This window comes from Neodiprion lecontei, chromosome 3 (genome assembly GCF_021901455.1).
Source record: "Neodiprion lecontei isolate iyNeoLeco1 chromosome 3, iyNeoLeco1.1, whole genome shotgun sequence".
NCBI classification, from domain to species: Eukaryota; Metazoa; Arthropoda; class Insecta; order Hymenoptera; family Diprionidae; genus Neodiprion; species Neodiprion lecontei.
The window spans coordinates 22,167,805-22,185,973 of NC_060262.1; the positions used below are offsets into that span (position 1 = coordinate 22,167,805).

The following is an 18,169-nucleotide window of genomic DNA, read 5'->3' on the forward strand; positions in this document are numbered from 1 at the left end:
AGCTAGTACAAGCCATTGCAATTTTTTTGAAAACCATGTGCCATCATCGGTATATCAGTTTTTGAGATATCGAGATTTGATTCACAATACCTTGTATAAATCGTCAGCCGCTGTACGTCGACCCGTAAACAAGATGACCGATATGAAAAAAAGTGAGTAAATTGACGAACAACGAGGAATGGATATTGTATTGAAATAAAGACACGGAACACACCGCACCGTGATGAGATATAGGTTTATCAACTTTATTACCATACCAGCCAAAACAGATGAAACTGATGGATTATTCTATTAAGTAATTTTATAAACTGCGATTAGTTTCATGCGGAATATTCAAAATATGTTTATATATGTATAGCAGATGACACAAGTTTTACATATGTAGTACGTATAGGTATATGTATCAATTGTATATTGACCGATACAAGTATCTCAGCAGAATGATACTCATCTAACGAATTTCAATAGTTAATTCTCGACGCGTGGTGAATCGATACAGTTGATATAATTCTTAAGCCATTTATAGATCTCTGAACGTTTGCCAATCAATCACTCAATGCTCTATTCCGTATACTGGACGATAATACAGAGACATATCTAACATTATTAGGACGAATGTTTGAATTATAATAGTTTACGAAATGGGAAAAAAAAAATTATAATATTATTTACGGATTGATGAAAATTATTATGCTAATTAGGTACACACAACTTTATCCTCGACTACATGAAATAGAAATAATCCGCACTTAATAGTAAAACGTAGAGTAATTATATTTTAACGGTGTTGTATATTGTTGTCGTTTTTCTTGGTTTTGTTTTTCTTTCAAACACATGTCATAGCTTTCTTAGTTGTTTTTCTTACAAGCAGTCGTTGTTTTAACAGGGCAACCGTCACTCTGCACCAAATTCAACGAAGATTTCTTTCAATCAAATCAAATGTCTTACCGATTAATGAAATATTATCGATTAGGTTACGATTAGATGTTATTAGACAGAAGTATGCAGAGGCATCACGATTAATACATCGAACAGTTATAATCATCGGTGACTCAACCTACCGTAATACGGTTACCACCTACGAATAGTTATACACGGTTTACACGTTACATTATAAGTACAATGTATTTCTATAATGCCACTTATCATATTCCACGTATATATGTATACATATATTAATGTTATACTACCGATCGAATACCTCAAACAACTCTGTAATCCTTAATTGTCAGAATACATTCATAAGGACCCCTAAACACATTAGATATATACCTAATTGTAAATTAAATCTCCTCTCTTACGACGATGTGTAACGATGCGGCTACATAGATTAATAAAAAATAAATCTTGGGTATCTCTATCCATTACGGAGTAGTGGAAAAGAAATACTAACGCGTGGAAAAAATATTGTAAAAACAAAACAGACGAAAGAGAAAAAAAGAGTTGTGTAAGTGGAGAAGATATGCTTACAATGCTAATTAATAACACAGCAGTCAGTCACAAAATAAACCTTTAAACTCAAGAATACCAGTAACCAGTCAAAATCTTAAACGCGTACTTTACAATCGTAGGAATATACATATATGTGTGATTAGTTGTTATTATTTTGATGTTGCCGTTACCTGTACAGTCACGGTATTAACCGACACGTTCGTTATTAGTAATTGTGTCTCTTTCGAGATAAACTTCTCAGCTGACTTCTCAACCGGATCTTTCGCTTCTGTTGGGCTATTTTTGCGAATTATTTTTTAGTCATTGCTGAAATTTTGCGCGTTTTCCGTAGAGAGCGGGGAGTGAATTTTATCGGTATGAGAACGCCTGGATATTTTTAGCCGAGTGTACTATTAAAAGCAAAATGTTCATATGCGTTGAACAGACGCGTTTTGCATCACCGAAAATCCCCTCCTACATCTATCGTGCGGGCGTCGCGGCGCCGGATATCGTCGTCTATTTAAACTCCGGCCGAAGCCTGGCTTGTATTACAGTCAGATATTCGCTCATTTTCTTTCTCTTCGCTCTCCAAGTTCCATCGAAACCGGTATTTTTACCTTTTCTAATCACATAATCTAACCAAATCGCGTTTCAAGTGTTGCGCGGATATTTCGCACGGGATTCTTAATCGTCAACCACCCGCTACCTCCCCTCTGCACGGTAATTAATAGTTTTATTTCTCTCTTCAAATTCTTTATCATTATTACGATTATTATACCGTATGATTTTCTCGGCCACTTTTTCTATATCACTAAAGACGTATTGCGTGCTTATAATCGATCGCTTAGCTAGTAGAGTAATTCATATACTAATAGTATTTATATAATGATTAGTCTATCGCTAAGTTTTTTTTTTCAACAATTTTTTGTTATATCTCAATTTTTTTTTTCTTTTTATTTTCTTCTAGCCTTAAGCTCCTACAATCTAGTGCTTGCAATATAATCTATAACATATAATATACCTGTAAAGATGCGTATCGTACACAAGAATCTTTGTACACTTGTGGTATTTTTTTTTTTTTTAATTTATTTTTACTTCTTGAAATATACGCATATGCTGCACTGCAGTAACGCTCGTTGTTCGATTCGGTTTTTTTTTTTTTCTTTCCAATGAAAAGCTTGTTCTTGAAAATAACCGTATACTGCACAGATTATTTTTTCATATCTCATTTTGTTGTCTTTGAATATCCGCTTTTTTTTTTCATCAATATTATTGCAGTCAAATGCAATTTAACGTAGAGCCCGATCACGTTGTTTTTAAATTCTGTTCCTCCTGCGCTTGGTTACGTAAAACCATCCGGGGTTTTTCAGTTATTTTCTACCCACATGCATCTTACGTTGAAATTCGAGATATTGTAACAGCACAAAATTCTACAGCTTTACGTATTTTTTCCAAAAACTCGCGTTCTTCATAATTGCATTCTACTTAAAGTCGGCGAATTGCTGCAGTAAATGCACTCTGACGTATAGAGCGCGTATAGCTGATAATAACATGGTACAAGTATATCTAGGCAATTGCTATGGTACAAGAATATCAGAAAATGCACCAAATTTAACGTGGATTAAATATGAGATGACAGAAAAGCATATCCTCACATACATGCCTGTAATGTGAATTAAAAACTAATCATGTAATGAAATCGGTATGTAACTTGCGATAAATCGTCTCAAGCTGCGGAACTCATCGAATGGTCTTTTTTTTAAAATTTTTTTTTGTTTTTTTTTTACAATTTTCTTTTACAACATGCAACCTCTCTGGATATTCTAAATATTTTCAAGAAAAGGATTTACCAAAGAAAATAAGAAAAAAAAAAAAAAAAAAAGAAAACCTGACGCCACTCACTTGCAGTGACAAATTTTTCCTCCCTATGTTTATTTTTTTTAATTTATTTACTCATTACGCGTAAATGATATTTATGGGCGAACGTAGTTGTGGCATCTCTACTTCCGAGCATATATAAATTTACGAAGAAAATACACATACTGTTTGTATACACCCTATCCGTATCATGTGTACGGCACTGTCTTGAATCCCGATTATACAGTAAACAAAATTTAGTGATTATTTTCCCGGAAAATTGAAAATTAAAAAACACTTTCTTCATACACCGTCATTTCAATCAGATTGAATCCGATAAAGTAATTAGTCGATTCTGCATAAATTATACGAGTACCCAAAATATGGACGATATGGCTGATTTGTAACTTATTTAAGACATATATTATAATAGATTTGGATTTTCTATTCGCAATCATGTGATTAACACTATTTTATTATCATTACCATCATCGTTATTATTATTATTATTATTGTTATTGTTGTTGTTGTTGTTGTTGTTGTTATACAAACTCTACTACATACATTACTTCACGTATACCCGAGAATGAGTTTGTTCAATTTTATCATCAACGTTATTATTACTCATACGTATGTAATATAATCAACTAGGAATGCTAACAAGACGTAGGCATAGTACGAGTGAACTGGCATTAGTAACGAATTGTTAACGTACCAAGTTTAGATTACTACTAACTCTTACTAATCGCATAATCTTTACAATTAATCAGCACACCGCTATGTAACGTTAATAAAATGATTAGTCGACCTCGCGCGGGTAAATTATTATTACATACTGCTATCATTGTTGTTGTTATCATTATCATTTAATTTCGTGATTTCGTTATTATTATTATTATTATTATTATTATAATTATTACTCAATTCTAAAACTATGCAACGACAAAATGACGAAATGACGAAAACGTGGCATGACAACGGAGATTCCCTACACACAGAATTTCTATCCTTCGCTTAGTAAGTTCTTATTTTGATTCATTTTTTTCTTGCTTGTTTTTTTTAAACCTTGCGTTTTTTAAATTGGTCCTGATATTTTGATTGCTTCGTGCGGGAGGTGGGGGGGACGCGAAATACTCGACTGTTCGTAAGAGAAGTCATTTGCAGTTTCAAATCAAAGGCACATATCACTCGACTGTATACCATATCTTCTCACCTTCGTATCGCTGGCTAATTTCCAGTTTTTTTATACCGCGATTTGTCCGGAGTTAACGAAAAATCACAGAGCGATCGGGTCAACACGCGCAACGCGACGAATCTAACGCTATAACGTGACAAATTGAATTCGAACGAAGATCTAAGCTGCCTCTCCGTCTTCTCGAGACTAATCGTTCGCCATTAATTGCCTCTGTTGTTGTGACAGTAAAATATCACAATTGGTGATAATTCGATTTTTCATTACGAAATTCGCACTACCTGAATACTTCCAGGGAATATCTTTTTAAAATGAGACCGTAATGTACAAATTCGGTTTCAGATGTCGGTCGTTCCTCTGATGTTCAGAGATTGGTGGGACGATCTTGACCGCCCCACGTCGCGCCTGATAGACCAACATTTTGGAAGCGGACTGGACCGGGAAGACCTGCTTTCAGGACTTTCGAGTCTGAGTCTAGCTAGGCAAAGGCCGGTGTTCGGCAGCCCGGGATACTACAGGCCTTGGCGCAACATCGTAAGGCAAAATTCGGGTGGTGCAAGCACCGTCCAAGCCGACAAGGAAAAGTTTCAGGCAAGTTTGTTAGATCCTTAGTTTTAATTTTTTTTTTTCTCGCACGAAGGGAATAACGACGTCGGTAACAACGGACGGCTTATACCTGTACAAGTTCTTAAGTACACTTATAATGAACTGAAGAAACTAATGAAATCGATTCGGAAAGAAGACAGAGAAATAAACAGTAAAATTTTCCGACGTATTAAATTCATTGTAAATTTGAATCGGTATTCCAAATTTCGCACAGATGAAAATTGTATCTGCAGATATTCATCTCCGAAGCTTGGAATACCGATAAAAATTTACAATTTAGCGCTCTGACGAGATCTGAAAATAGAATAAGCACTCAGGAACAAAGTTTATGTATTGTTCCGCTGTCAAAATCGGTTTAAGAGAAGACCGTCAAATGTTGAAAAATCAATGCTGACTTTCTTTTTGGTTTTGTACTCATCAATTATTGTTTCAGAAAGTATGTCATCTGCCAGAAACCCACGGCCGGAAACTGCATCAGTATCCGGTCGTGGGTTTCTGACTCTGTTCTAGTTTCTGTACAATTAGTTAGACAAAGATCTCTCGATAAAATACGGTTCCTAAATTCCTCTCGGCTGATTAATGACCCAATATAAATTACTAGTTATCCCTTTTCTCTTTCTTCCTCTTCACCACTCGTCTATTTGTAACCCTAGTCGATCTGACTTACTTGCGAATTATTTGTATTATACATACATAAATTAGGTACGTATTTATGTAATAACAAGCTCTTGCACGGTGGGTTCACTGACACTATTAGAAAGACAGTTACCCTTATTGCGTGTTAAATGCTCCCGTCGATACTAGTCACGAAAATTTTCCCCGGAATAACAATCTACAAATTCATCCGTCAACGCGAAGGATTTTAGTTTGGCGATTTGAGATCACGCAATTCGTTATAGATATTTGACAGATTAAAAAACGATCAAAAAAAAAACTCAAAGAAGAAAACTGAAAGTGGAAAATGAAACGCTCGTATCCAACCGCGTCTTATTGTGCACAAGAGTATGTTCAACTTATCATAAAATACACATATCAATCGATATATGTATAATACTATATAAAGATAGAATATTAATAATAATAGGTTCTACCTGAGTCGTTGTGTTCGGTTATTATTTATTTTTTAAGTAGTTGTTTTTGAGGTTTTTTGTTTTTTTTTTTGTTTTTTTCCCAACTAAACTACCGAATTTATACGCTTAACATATACACACACACACAGTTTTCTGATAGATCTTAATTTTAATACCGAGTTCACGATGTTACGATACACCTAGTTACGATTTAACGTGTATTGTGGGTGTTTTATACTTTCTAACAAGGCGTTCAATACTCCGCGATAATGACGTAGATTGATTCAACGTTTCTTAATGATCTTTATTCCGATAATCTTCTACTTAGTTGTTCGAATTGCGGAAATTATCGCGTCAACGCGTGTGAATTACGCCAGTCAAATCGGTAAGACGTCGATACAGAATCGTTAATATAAGTGGCATTTCAGAATGTACTTTTGTTATTTTTTTTTTTTTTTTACCAATCTCTTATTATACAAATGCAGCATGGTTAGTCAAGCATATTAATCGAGACAACGAGGCTCTCTCCTCCTCCTCGTTGCTCTTGTGCGTTTTATTACTATATTTTAATAATTATCAACGATCTTATCTTTTTAAATCAACTTTGCGTTGCTATCTTCTAGTTCACTCTATTCTTTTCTCAATAAAAAAAAACCCTTTCTTTCTCTTTCGTAATCATTCTTATTTCATTTTGGATGTTAGGTAAACATAACTTATTATACGTACTACTGGCTAAAATGTACTCATAATCTATACATCGCATCGGTGTTGTTCCTGCTTTTTTTTTTTTTGTTCTTTTAAATTGATGCAGCTATTTCTCGGTTTACAGTGTTATACGATATTGTTTTACTCGTCTTTCAAGAACATATTCTAAGAAATAGAATGCGGAAGCTACACACGATCGTATAATGTGTTTCTTGTTCTTTATAAACTCCACAGATTCAATATCTCATCAATCTCAACTATATTGGCTTGTATCTATAACGTTAGTGTCAATTTTCATGGGACAAATGACCAAGTATTTCACATGTTATACGATAAGTAAATCTGCGCATCTGTGTCTGTATTTGCGTGGTGTGTTTGTAGCTCTGCAAGTTCAAATATCGCGGGTAAAAACGTCCTACGCAAGTCCTGCAGTGATTTAATGTAATTTTATATCCGTGGAATACAATAATCGTCTGGTTAATTTCAACTTGAAATAAAGAATAATTGCGTACGGTATTATCTCTACACACCTCAAATATATTCCGACAGCGTTACGCTGCAGTTCAAGTAGACACGATTGCAACCGTGCGGTAAAATCATACGCTGGGAATTTTTTTTTTTTTTTTTCAAGTAAAATACAGTAAAGAAATATCACAAATCTACTATTTAGACGGTTTTTCGACTGTTTTTTGTATTATTCCCCCACACCTGAGACTTCGTAACTATTCTCGCGATGGAATCATAATAAACTAAATCTATTTTCGTCTCGCGTTATAACACACAAAACGTCCTCAAAATGCTCAGTTCTTGACTCAGTCACGTTTCTATATTAAGAGAGGCGAATGTAGAGTATATATTTTTGTATATCGTCCCTTCCACCGCGCGGCGTGGGTTGGTGGTATTTAAAATCCCACGCCGCGGAAGATTTTCCAAAATCTTATTGGTCGTCGGTCAATCGTATAGTTTTTTTTTTTTTTTTGTTAAAAGGATACGAAAAGAAAAATTAAAAATAAAAATCAATTCGTTCGTAAATATGTCAGCCTATGTGAAAAAGTGATTTAAAGGAAAACAAGTTACGACTTTTCACAGATATCTATATAAATTCTGCAGAACTCACGCTAGGATGTTTTTCTTACCGATGGGTCTTGTAACGAGTAGCAGATTGAAGTAATGAATTTGTATTTTTCTGTACGAAAATGGGCTCGGGGGGCGGGTGCCTGCACCCCCCAGTGAGCTGGGCTCCCCGGAAGATCGACGGTCGATCAGATCAACGTATGATATATAATTGAATATTCCGCTTCTTTATTACCGTGTTTAAATTTATGTTTTTATATTTGTTTATTTTTTTTTTTTTATTATTTTGATATATAATATATAAATATTTTTGCCGTAAGTATATATTACGCTCTCTTCACTTTTTTGCTTTTTTCTTTATATAAAAAAATATAGGAAAATTTTATACGATATAATAATCATGGTAATAAATCTGTAACATGTTTGAAAGAAATCAATGCTTTTCTCTCTTTTTCTTTCTTTCTGGTTGCTGTTGGATGTTTTTTTTTTTTGTTATTCTTTAATCACACATGCACAAAGTACCGCATGTATATGTACAAATTATTGATTCGACATTCGTTGTTGCGTATAGTCAACTTTTTTTTTGCCTTTTATCCCCTGACTATTGTTTCGGTGGTGTTTGAATCAGATTTACGGTTTTTGTTCCTCGGTTCGGTCTCTACATTTGCTTGTACTTGCTGGTTTTTTTATTTTTTTTATTTTTTATATATATAATAATTACTGCTTTTGCAACAAGATGAGAAAGATGAGAGAGACGAGTCAACGATCACATATATAAAGTTCTAAAGACAGCAGCAACACGAGCAGCAACCGCTGCGAATCCGTAAAATTTGACAATACCGATAGTGTTAACACGCCTTACTTGTATATACTGGTGAAATAAGCACAAGCAGGCGATCCGTGTAGCTACATCTTTACGGTTGCGATTTCAATACAGTCAAATAAAATTATATCAGTCTTTAATGAAGGAATTCAGCAATTCATTAATATTTGGTCGAATCTCGATAGCGTAATAACGAGAAGAAATTCTTTCCTTTTTCTTTTTTTCTGTCCTCCGATAATATCACCTCGCCTCTTTCTTCGTTCGTCTCTAAATAATTTATCGCGGACACAATCCAATCAGATTTTTTTTTTTTTTTAACTCTTATTTACTCATAGTTTCGCCTAACTTTCCCTTTTTGAAACAGTATCAATTATCTTTGAACAAGGAAAGAAAAAGTAAAAAAGAAAAAAAAAACCACCAAACGCAACTTCTTTCCTGCCTTACGGGAATATACGCATGTGTGATACCAGAAATTGTTTGTGTACCAGTTAATAATTAAGATGTAGTGATATTGTATATCTCACGTGGGAAGGCTGCGATGACGGCTGCAGGTGGATAGAATGTAATTGCCAGATTCATCAGTGTTCCAGACACAGTGACTGTTGCTGGGCTCGTCGATGTTATTCAAGGCTTGATCGTCAACGCGATGCAGCCGAAATGATTTTATCGTACGAAGCGTAGGCCTAGCAATAAGTACCTCTCAGTATACCGCGACGATCAATCACGCGCTGCTGGCACTGGTATAATGTTTATTTTTGATTTTATGCTGTTGTTTTACCTCCTTCAAATCCTCTCTTCTTTTCTTTCCAGGTGATACTTGACGTGCAACAATTCTCGCCGGATGAAATAACGGTCAAAACCGTCGACAATAACGTTGTCGTCGAGGCGAAACACGAGGAGAAGCAGGATGAGCACGGCTACATCAGCCGGCACTTCGTTAGGCGTTATCTCCTCCCCCCGACCCACGAAGTATCGGACGTTACCTCGAGCTTATCTTCGGATGGTGTTCTCACTATTACTGCTCCAAAGAAGGTAAGTTATACTGCAATAGCGATCAGGTGACGGGATAACGCAGATCGCCTTCCGGAGATCGCCTAGACCTCATACATCCACGAAGCTTGCTCCTTTCTCCCCTTTTCCTTGGTGCTATTCTCCTCCTCTTTCTAATCACGCGCCCGAAAGCGCTACAGAGCGCGTCGAATCTTTTTTACTTACTCCTTTTGCTCCCTTTCAGTCTCTCTGTTTTTGCTTCTACTCTCCTCCTTTCCTCTATACCATCATCTCCCGTAGGTCCTGGATTTACAGTCAATCCATGAAATTGCGTTTCACCGCACGCCGACCTCGACGCAAGGATTCAAAACTACAACAGCATCGCGTAGATTGTTCTGCAAAATGAATGATGACATACGTGACATACGACCAAGTTGATGTATCCGTTAAATAAGGACAAGAATTTACACAATCTGATTGATACTACTAAGTCAGTGAAACAGTTTGTGAGTAAGCAAGTTTTCCCGCTTTATCGATCACAAAACGGGTGCGGCGGGAATAAGTGGGGGGGGGGCAAAGCGCCTTTGTACCGTCAACCGGTAATGCCTCCTATAGGGAGTTCCCGTTTCAAGGGGTACAAATTGAATCATTTTGGACAAAAAATTAAATTTGCCTTAAAAATGAATTATTTCTAACCTTTTCAGTCACCCAATTCAATTTTTCTTGGCACGGAAGTGCAATTATTCGTTTCTTATGTATTTTTCGACGCTGAATGCGAATCTAGTGTCACAAATTTAATAGATATAAAAACAAGCGGGGTGAAACGTCGACACTGTTTTAGACAGTGTTTTTGAATGATATTTATGTCAATATTCATTTTGAGACAACAAGATTTTTGGCCGAGAATAGGTGTAACCTCCAATACTATCTATATGCACCCCAAGGAGGGTGAAAACTATCCCTGTGCATTGAATTTTGTGTACGTAATGGCTATTCTGAGATCTCTGTCAATCGATGAATCCCAAGCGTTTTTAGTATATTATCAAATTTCTCCGCTAGCTAATTATATTCACAAAAATACGTCTTTTTTGCACATGTTTATAACAATTAGAGACAATCATGGATTCACAATAAATACTGATCATTCGTAAGTTTAAGTATAATCTTACCTGAAAATGCATAAAAATTGAGAATTTTGCACACTGTATAAAAACAATGAGAAAAAAAAAGAAAATGGGGTGCCACACTGGAGCGGCTTTTGCGACTGAAAGAGTTGATCACAAACGTTGAAAATTGCGATTGGACATAAATTTGAACAAAAATTTCTGTTCAAGATACGAGGACGTAGAGTCTTGCAAGATTGCAAACATTTCGAGGTTCTATTCTAATATCAAGGTTATGTCTCACCTAATGATCTCGCTATGCGAAATTCCTGACGATTCCTGCAGTGTTTCTTCTTTATACCTCCGTTCCTCGCTCCAGCTTGCGGGTTTCGAATATTCAAGCACTCACATTCCTGATGCGCTGTAAATTTGAAAAAAATCAATGTTAAAAATGTTTAAATTCGTGGAAACTAATTGAAATAGAAGTTGAATTTCGACTGCACAAATATTTTACTATATCAGAATATATCGTTGCCCCTCTCCCAACCGAAATGAAATTCTTGATTTTCGATACCCTGTAGACATGTAATTGAATTATCTGATCATATTTTCTCAGTCTTTCAATATTATATTTCACATAATTATTGCAGTCCGTGACCGCACCCGGGACGGAGAGAGTAGTGAACATCGTAAAAACTGGTGTACCTGCCGCAAAGCCCGAGGAACAGAAGAGCAGCTAACCACGCAACGGATTGAATTAATTATGGATAAGCAAATACGTCGCATAAGTTATTGTACCTATATATACAATTGTATACCAAAATTCAAAATTTGGAAATTTTCTTTTCTGGATTTGACGCTCCGGTACAGGCACGATTCAACCAACGTTCGTATACCCGATTTATGTAATTAAAAACGTAATTCTTGATTGAGTAAGAACAAAGATAATCTTAAGTATATCGTACTAATAATCATATTAACCTGAGGCTCGACGGACCGCCGCTGTGCCCGCGCTGTCGTCTTTTCACATCGTACCGTCGATGATATTATCGCCCACTGTCAGGTGTAATAAAATGAATTTTTAAAAAAAAAGAAAAATGATGATTTTCGTAAACTAAGAACGAGCCAGTCCACCGAGGGATGCGCGCACCTTCGAAATCTGTTAGGGAATGCCGGCCGGCGTCGCAACGCCGTGAATTTATACCCTACTCGGCTGTTGCGACGCAGTTTCGTATCTCGAACATTCGAGCAGCCAGTCAAAACAAATGCGCGTCGCTGTGCCTGCCGGTGGTTTCCGCCGCGCAAATGCGCAGTTAAGACTTCCATACCTCACACCACAGGATCCTGTCCTACAAGCAAAACCCATTCTCACAATCATTGAACACATGCAAACGGACATCCACGTCCGCGTGTGTAACGTTATTATACTTGTTATTACGTGGATCTGGAACAACTTCCATCTCCGCTATTTACTCCGTAAAACGTGATAACTTATAAACAGAATATCTTGTATTGTCGTGAGCTAAATGTTGTTACTATAATCGTCGAGCACCGTCATGCATTCGAACGAGTCGATTTAAAATCCTGAAAGTGAGGATAAAAATCCCGTATTAATGGTAACGCGTGACTTCTGACTGGCTTACTCGCTTCGTATCGGGTAATAAGAGCGCATACGAATAAAATTACGCAGCATATACTGCGATATGTTAGGCGTGGCGGCGATCTCGGATTGCGAACGAAAGTATTGATCGTCCGGGCTGACGGGCATGGGTGGGGATGTAAGAGATTTTGAGCACGTCGTCCAGAGGCTCACGGATCGTTCGAGACTCGGCGGCAGCAAAACCGGCCGGCTGTTCTTGTGTCTGTGTATCCATGCCGACACAGTGTTGTCGGTTGTGCGCAGCTCGCACCGACTCGAGAACCTTCCAATGGTTTGGGTATCACATGATGCTGGAACTTACCGAAGGAGAACGTAATAACGAGCGTAAATACGATACGAACAATAAGAAAAAAATGTCGCGGTATTGCGCAACTGACTTAACTCCGCTCTGGCTCAGGGTTAAGAACCCTGCATTATTCAATCACGGTGTCTTTTTCCCATTTCGACTGTAGACCCAAGGATCTATTAGTCGCCTGCTGTGATTCCTCGATCTAATAATTCGGTCGCAATCACGTTGTATTAGGATTCGCTAGCGACGATCAGTAATATCAGCTTACTCTATAAGTTAAATTGCTATTCATTAAGTTGCGAAGGTTCGTTTTGAATGAAAACAAACAACCGGTGTGTCAAAATTACGAAAGATCAATTATACGAAGCGTTTAATTAAGCCGTACAATTGTACATCAGGCATAATAGCTGCGTTGGCGAATGGCTATTACTGCATTTTTCGTAGTACCATGAAGTATGAGAACGAGCCTTGGACAACCTGTAAATCAACGAACGAGGGGTCGTTACTGCGTAGTATTTAGACCGCTGCGGAGAATCGCTGCAGGTTTGTGTCACACGAGTTTAAGGGCTCACCGATACCAAGGTCCTAAGTGAAAGCTTCACGAACTTTCCGACTGTGAATTCAACGGGCCGCTGAGCGCGCAGCATGATGATCAGCAGCATTCTCCTGCAAACGTTTAAATATATGTATGTGTGCGAGTCGGTTCGGCACTTGATCAATACTACGAGCCCTGCGCCCTCAGAGGCAGATCAAGGAGAGCCGTGCAAATTTCAAACTGCGTCGTAAGCTGCAACGCTATCTCCTTCTACGTGTTACATATATCGGACATTTTACTGCGTTAAATAATTTTTCTCTATTTGAAACTGTAGTATGAGGTGAATTTTTTACGAAGGTCATGGATATTCATGGTCACTTGAAAATTAGACCAAAATTGCTGAATTATAGTGTTGAATGGAAAGAAAATTATTTGTTTAAGTATTGTTTGTTGTTACTTGGAACATGTTGCTCCCTTTTACAGAGGCAAATAGAGAGAAAATTTGTTATTAACTTTACGGGTTCCGAGCTCGAGGTCCACTGGGCGTTGTAGGCTGACTGGGAAATCTTGGAACTCTGTAAACAGAAAATTGAAGTGAGGTGATTTAATTCATATTACCACCATTACCTTAATTAAGTCTGTGCAAGCAAAAATTTCATATACGTATTAAGCATAAAAACAAAACATAATTGGGTCATATTTTTTGTTTTTTCAAATCAGTGAAATTCAATTGCTTCTGCAAGCCCGAAAACCTACAATTAAATTTTTCAAAGAAAAAGAAAAAAATTGACCAAATTATCTTGTGTTTCTTTGAGTTAGAAACATATTTTTTTCAAATACAAAAATCCAAACGTAAACTTGCAATGCGCGCACTGATCTATACGAATCGTGTCCGAAAAAATAGTGATTACATTGAAATAAATTTGATACATGAAAAGTAAAAAATGATCAACAATTAAAATATTGATTCATCCAGTGGTAAATCAATTCTACTGTTTTCCCTTTTCCACAGTATGTGCAAGATGTTTTTGGCCGCGAAGATAAGTTGATTCTCATGCATTGTATGTTCAGCACAGACTTTGGAACAGGTGCGACAGCTGTTACGTTACTTGATTCTTTTGCTTACCTCTATTTCGATCTCATTTCCGCACTGGCAATAAACGTAGACTTCGATCACCATCGCAACGACGAAAGCAAGCATGCTAAGACCGTCGAAGCTCAGCAGAGAAATCTGTGTAATCAGGGTATGAAAATACACTATTCAAGATTAAAAACGGTTACAAATTAAATAGTGAATAATATATTTTCAATGAATGACTAGGATCGATAAATTTTTATTCGCAATGGTTTCTCTACTTTGGAACTTCAATTATGTACTCGCCTCGGAAACGATGAACATTTGGAAACACAACTGTACCAGATGTGAGAGAAATTGTATGAGTATAACCAAATTGTATATTCCCTCCAGCTCATCCAGGACTCTGTGACACAACAGGGAAGTCGTTAGGTGATTTTCAGAAATAGTTCAGTTTTTCCTTATCTGTATAATATCTTCGCGATTCAATTACGTTTCTCCAGTGATTTAATACTGTCAGGAGACAAAATCACACGGATTTCAATCAATAGACTGAACAAAATGTTCAAGTTTTCTAATTACTAACAAAAAAAATGTCGTGTCAAATTGTACCAAAAACGTACGGTTGACTTTTCAATGAGAGAAGCTTCAAAATACGTTTAAGCTACTTTAAAAGTATCTAAACTGTAGAAACGACAATTCGAAAACGCTTGTAGAAATTGAAGAGAATTACACCGTAGAAAATACAATTTTAAAAATGCTTATAAAACATCCGATTAATACTACTACGTATAGTATAATGAAAGGAAATCCATATTCGAGCTCTGATTAAACTTTCAAATTTTTAGTGCACATACACCGTATTATCTGACGGAGTTACCAGCTGACTCAACCAGCATCACAGACGAGTCATTTACGTGTAAAACGGACTAAAATAGACGTGAAAATTAAAAATAAACAGACACAGGAGTATGCAACGAATAAAAAAGATGCGCGCATTATATCTCCCTTACTCCAGAATAGCATGATGATGTTTTACGCAGTTGGCCCCAAGTCTGAAGGACTCCCTATCGACGACGTCGTTCCGCTTGGTTCCCAGTCCAGCGTAATCCTTCCACCGTTGTTTCGGACAGTTCCTGGTGGCCCTACGGATGACGGTCTCGAGGGAGGCGTTGAGAATTCGCAGCTGCGAGGTACAGACCATGACGATGAAGAGGTAGAGGTTATCGCAATGGATAAGAACGAGGCTGCAAACGAGGGTAGAGAGGGTCTGGTAGATGTAGGCGATTTCGTAGCATGGAGACTTCAAGGCGTTGCAAAAAACGTAGGTGTAATAGGGCAGCGGATTCTGCGGAGGCTCCGGCTTCGAATCGGCTGGATTGGCGTCCAGGGTCTCTGGAGGAAAAGAGTCCCTATGATTCCCTTCTGTCAAATGTCTACGAGTTTTTTTAGAAAATTTACAACACGATCGTAGTTTTTTAATTCGACAAGTCCGGGAGGAATACCCCGCTGGAAAAGATGGCCAACTACCGATATTCTCTAGAATGCATATGAAATGTTGCTACTAAAATTCTCAGATGTTCTTAAAACATATTCGTATTTTTGTTACTGCGTACAGTTGAAAAGGTTTGAAATTAAAGCTATCGCGCACTGTTTAGTATCCAATAGTTACTGTGAGAAGTCCGCGTGATCAAAATTTTGATTTTAAAAATGAACGATTTTTCGAAACATTTTCCACTTAGGGAGCATCTCCGCCGAAAGCCTCCGATTTTTTTTCTTTTTTTTTTTTTTTGATATCGTTTTGCGTACATCAAACGTTGAAAAAAACTTTTAGCGAAAATTCGCTAAACACGTATTTCAATTTTTTGGGGTTGCTGATATTTCATTTTGGTATGGATAATAATTGTAGATGATTGGAATATTTTTTCGTAATATTTCAACGTTTTTTCTACGAAAGCTCTACAGAGAACAACAATTTTCTCTGTTTTTCTATTCTTCCATACTTTCGTGGAATATTGTAGTAATTATTTTCACCAAGGGGCTTTTCGCGATAGAGCGGAGCGATGAAGCAGTTCGCAAGAATGACCACAGTCATCGAATAGTAGACGAGGAGGTAGCCGACGCTCATCTTGACCGCGATGGCGACCACTTCCGGTTCCCCGGGGCTTCGTTCCTGGTTTGGAAGGAAAACGGAGGTCCGAAGGCGGGCACATATTCTCTTCAACTCTGTTATCTTCGCAAAGAATAGACCGATTTTCAGGCACACCGTAAAGTGCATCAGGGACCAGCAGAGGTTTGACGCCACGGCCTGCAGGTCGTTGTAGATGTCGAAGAAACCAGCAATCTCGAACGCGTTGAATGCGAAGCAGAAGACGAAGAGGAACAGGATTCTGTAGACCCAGTAAACGCCGAAAGAAACCCCGGATATGCCTTGCGGAGGCCAGAGCCCCAGGACTGACAAAGCAGCCTCGTGCCACCAGAGGAACCTTCTCTGGTCCATCGTTTGATGCTTGTATTCTATTTCGTTAACGTGGGAACAAGGTTTCGTTCAATTGCTTGCAGCAATTGATACACGCAGTTGGCTGAGATGGGTTGGGTTCTAAAGAGCAATGAAAACACATTTCATACCAGATCAAAAACGGATACACAATTCATTACTACTGTAGTTTAAGGATAAATCTGCTGGACCGCCTGCACGAAAAGTCAGGAAAAGTGGAAAAAAGATGGAAAAATTTCGAGCTATGTTGTTTGCGCTAATGATAATGAATACAAATCAAACATCATTTTTACAAGGCTTCACAGTGGATCCGCTATTACTCTGAAAGTAGCCTATGTTTTGCTATTTCTTAAAATCACTCTATAAAGCTAAACGCTTCTGTCAAACGTAATCTGAAACGTACAATTTTATCAAGAACCCGACGTTGTTTTTAGCTATTTGCCAAGTTTTTTCATTTATTTCTTTCAATTTTGCGGGATTGATTAGGCGCAGTTTTCACTTACGCAAGGCTTTACAAAATTTACGCACGTGGCTGACAAACCGCGTTTTGATCTCAATACTTCTAACAATAAGTCTCAATGAGTCACGCGCAGGGCTTCTCTTTTTTCAGTGTCACACTATTATTGTATTTTTTCTAATTCTAATATAATATATCGTTATTACCTCATTTTGCACTCGTAAGCAATATCACACGTTTAGTGAAAACACGGAAAATTGAAAAAAAAGATTTATTGCCGTGTTAGAATTACAAAGATTGTATCATGATCAAATTAGTTGATTCGTTGCAATGACAATTATGAAGCGGTCGGCTTACTGAAGAAAACTTAAATTGAGTCGAGTTACAGAAATTTTTACCTTTAAAAAAGGTGCTCGTACCTTAAATTTATTTTCTTTTTTTTAGAACTGCAGAAATTTTAGAACCCTTATACGACCCTTTGTCACGTAAATTGTCCCCTATTTAGCATCCTCACACAAATACATATCGCAACAATTTAAGAAAACGTTCTGGATAATTAGAATGTTTGAAATGTTTGAACTCAAGTGTTATTCATTTTGTTCTCTGACCATATTCCCACAAATTGTCTGAAAAGCATTAAAAAAATCTCACATTATATCAAAGTTGTAACACTCAATGTAACGACTGATTCCGTTGCAACATACTTACACAAATCTATTTTAATTCCCTCTGGACATAAATATGATTGAATGTCTTTTCACGTGATCTTTGAAGATAAATATGGCGAACAACACATAAGCCCAAA

General features: G+C 37.1%; 2 protein-coding genes across 2 annotated transcripts; one reads left to right on the plus strand and one right to left on the minus strand.

Moving 5' to 3' along the window:
* Positions 1 to 2,010: 2,010 nt before the first annotated feature.
* Positions 2,011 to 11,929, plus strand: LOC107219916 (protein lethal(2)essential for life-like). The gene is made up of 4 exons (XM_015658276.2): positions 2,011 to 2,151; positions 4,823 to 5,071; positions 9,569 to 9,790; positions 11,502 to 11,929. The coding sequence occupies exons 2-4, from the start codon at positions 4,823 to 4,825 to the stop codon at positions 11,589 to 11,591; spliced, it is 561 nt and encodes a 186-aa protein (XP_015513762.1). The 5' UTR covers positions 2,011 to 2,151; the 3' UTR covers positions 11,592 to 11,929.
* Positions 11,930 to 13,153: 1,224 nt separating this feature from the next.
* LOC107219911 (odorant receptor Or2-like) lies at positions 13,154 to 16,910 on the minus strand. The gene is made up of 7 exons (XM_046734321.1): positions 16,445 to 16,910; positions 15,424 to 15,805; positions 14,717 to 14,816; positions 14,462 to 14,566; positions 13,849 to 13,910; positions 13,373 to 13,466; positions 13,154 to 13,277 (listed from the first exon to the last, which is right to left on the minus strand). Exons 1-7 carry the CDS (start codon positions 16,908 to 16,910, stop codon positions 13,227 to 13,229), a joined length of 1,260 nt encoding a protein of 419 aa, XP_046590277.1. The 3' UTR covers positions 13,154 to 13,226.
* Between the last annotated feature and the right edge of the window lie 1,259 nt (positions 16,911 to 18,169).

What these genes read in the sequence shown, in the direction of transcription:
- LOC107219916 (XM_015658276.2), top strand. Translation starts at nt 4,823, where the DNA reads ATGTCGGTCGTTCCTCTGATGTTCAGAGATTGGTGGGACGATCTTGAC. An exon ending in CCGACAAGGAAAAGTTTCAG is followed by an intron (nt 5,072 to 9,568) that starts GCAAGTTTGTTA and finishes TTTTCTTTCCAG; the next exon opens with GTGATACTTGACGTGCAACA. An exon ending in CTATTACTGCTCCAAAGAAG is followed by an intron (nt 9,791 to 11,501) that starts GTAAGTTATACT and finishes TAATTATTGCAG; the next exon opens with TCCGTGACCGCACCCGGGAC.
- LOC107219911 (XM_046734321.1), bottom strand. Translation starts at nt 16,910, where the DNA reads ATGGACCAGAGAAGGTTCCTCTGGTGGCACGAGGCTGCTTTGTCAGTC. An exon ending in AAATGTTCATCGTTTCCGAG is followed by an intron (nt 14,567 to 14,716) that starts GCGAGTACATAA and finishes CTGATTACACAG; the next exon opens with ATTTCTCTGCTGAGCTTCGA. An exon ending in GAAATGAGATCGAAATAGAG is followed by an intron (nt 13,911 to 14,461) that starts GTAAGCAAAAGA and finishes TTCTGTTTACAG; the next exon opens with AGTTCCAAGATTTCCCAGTC.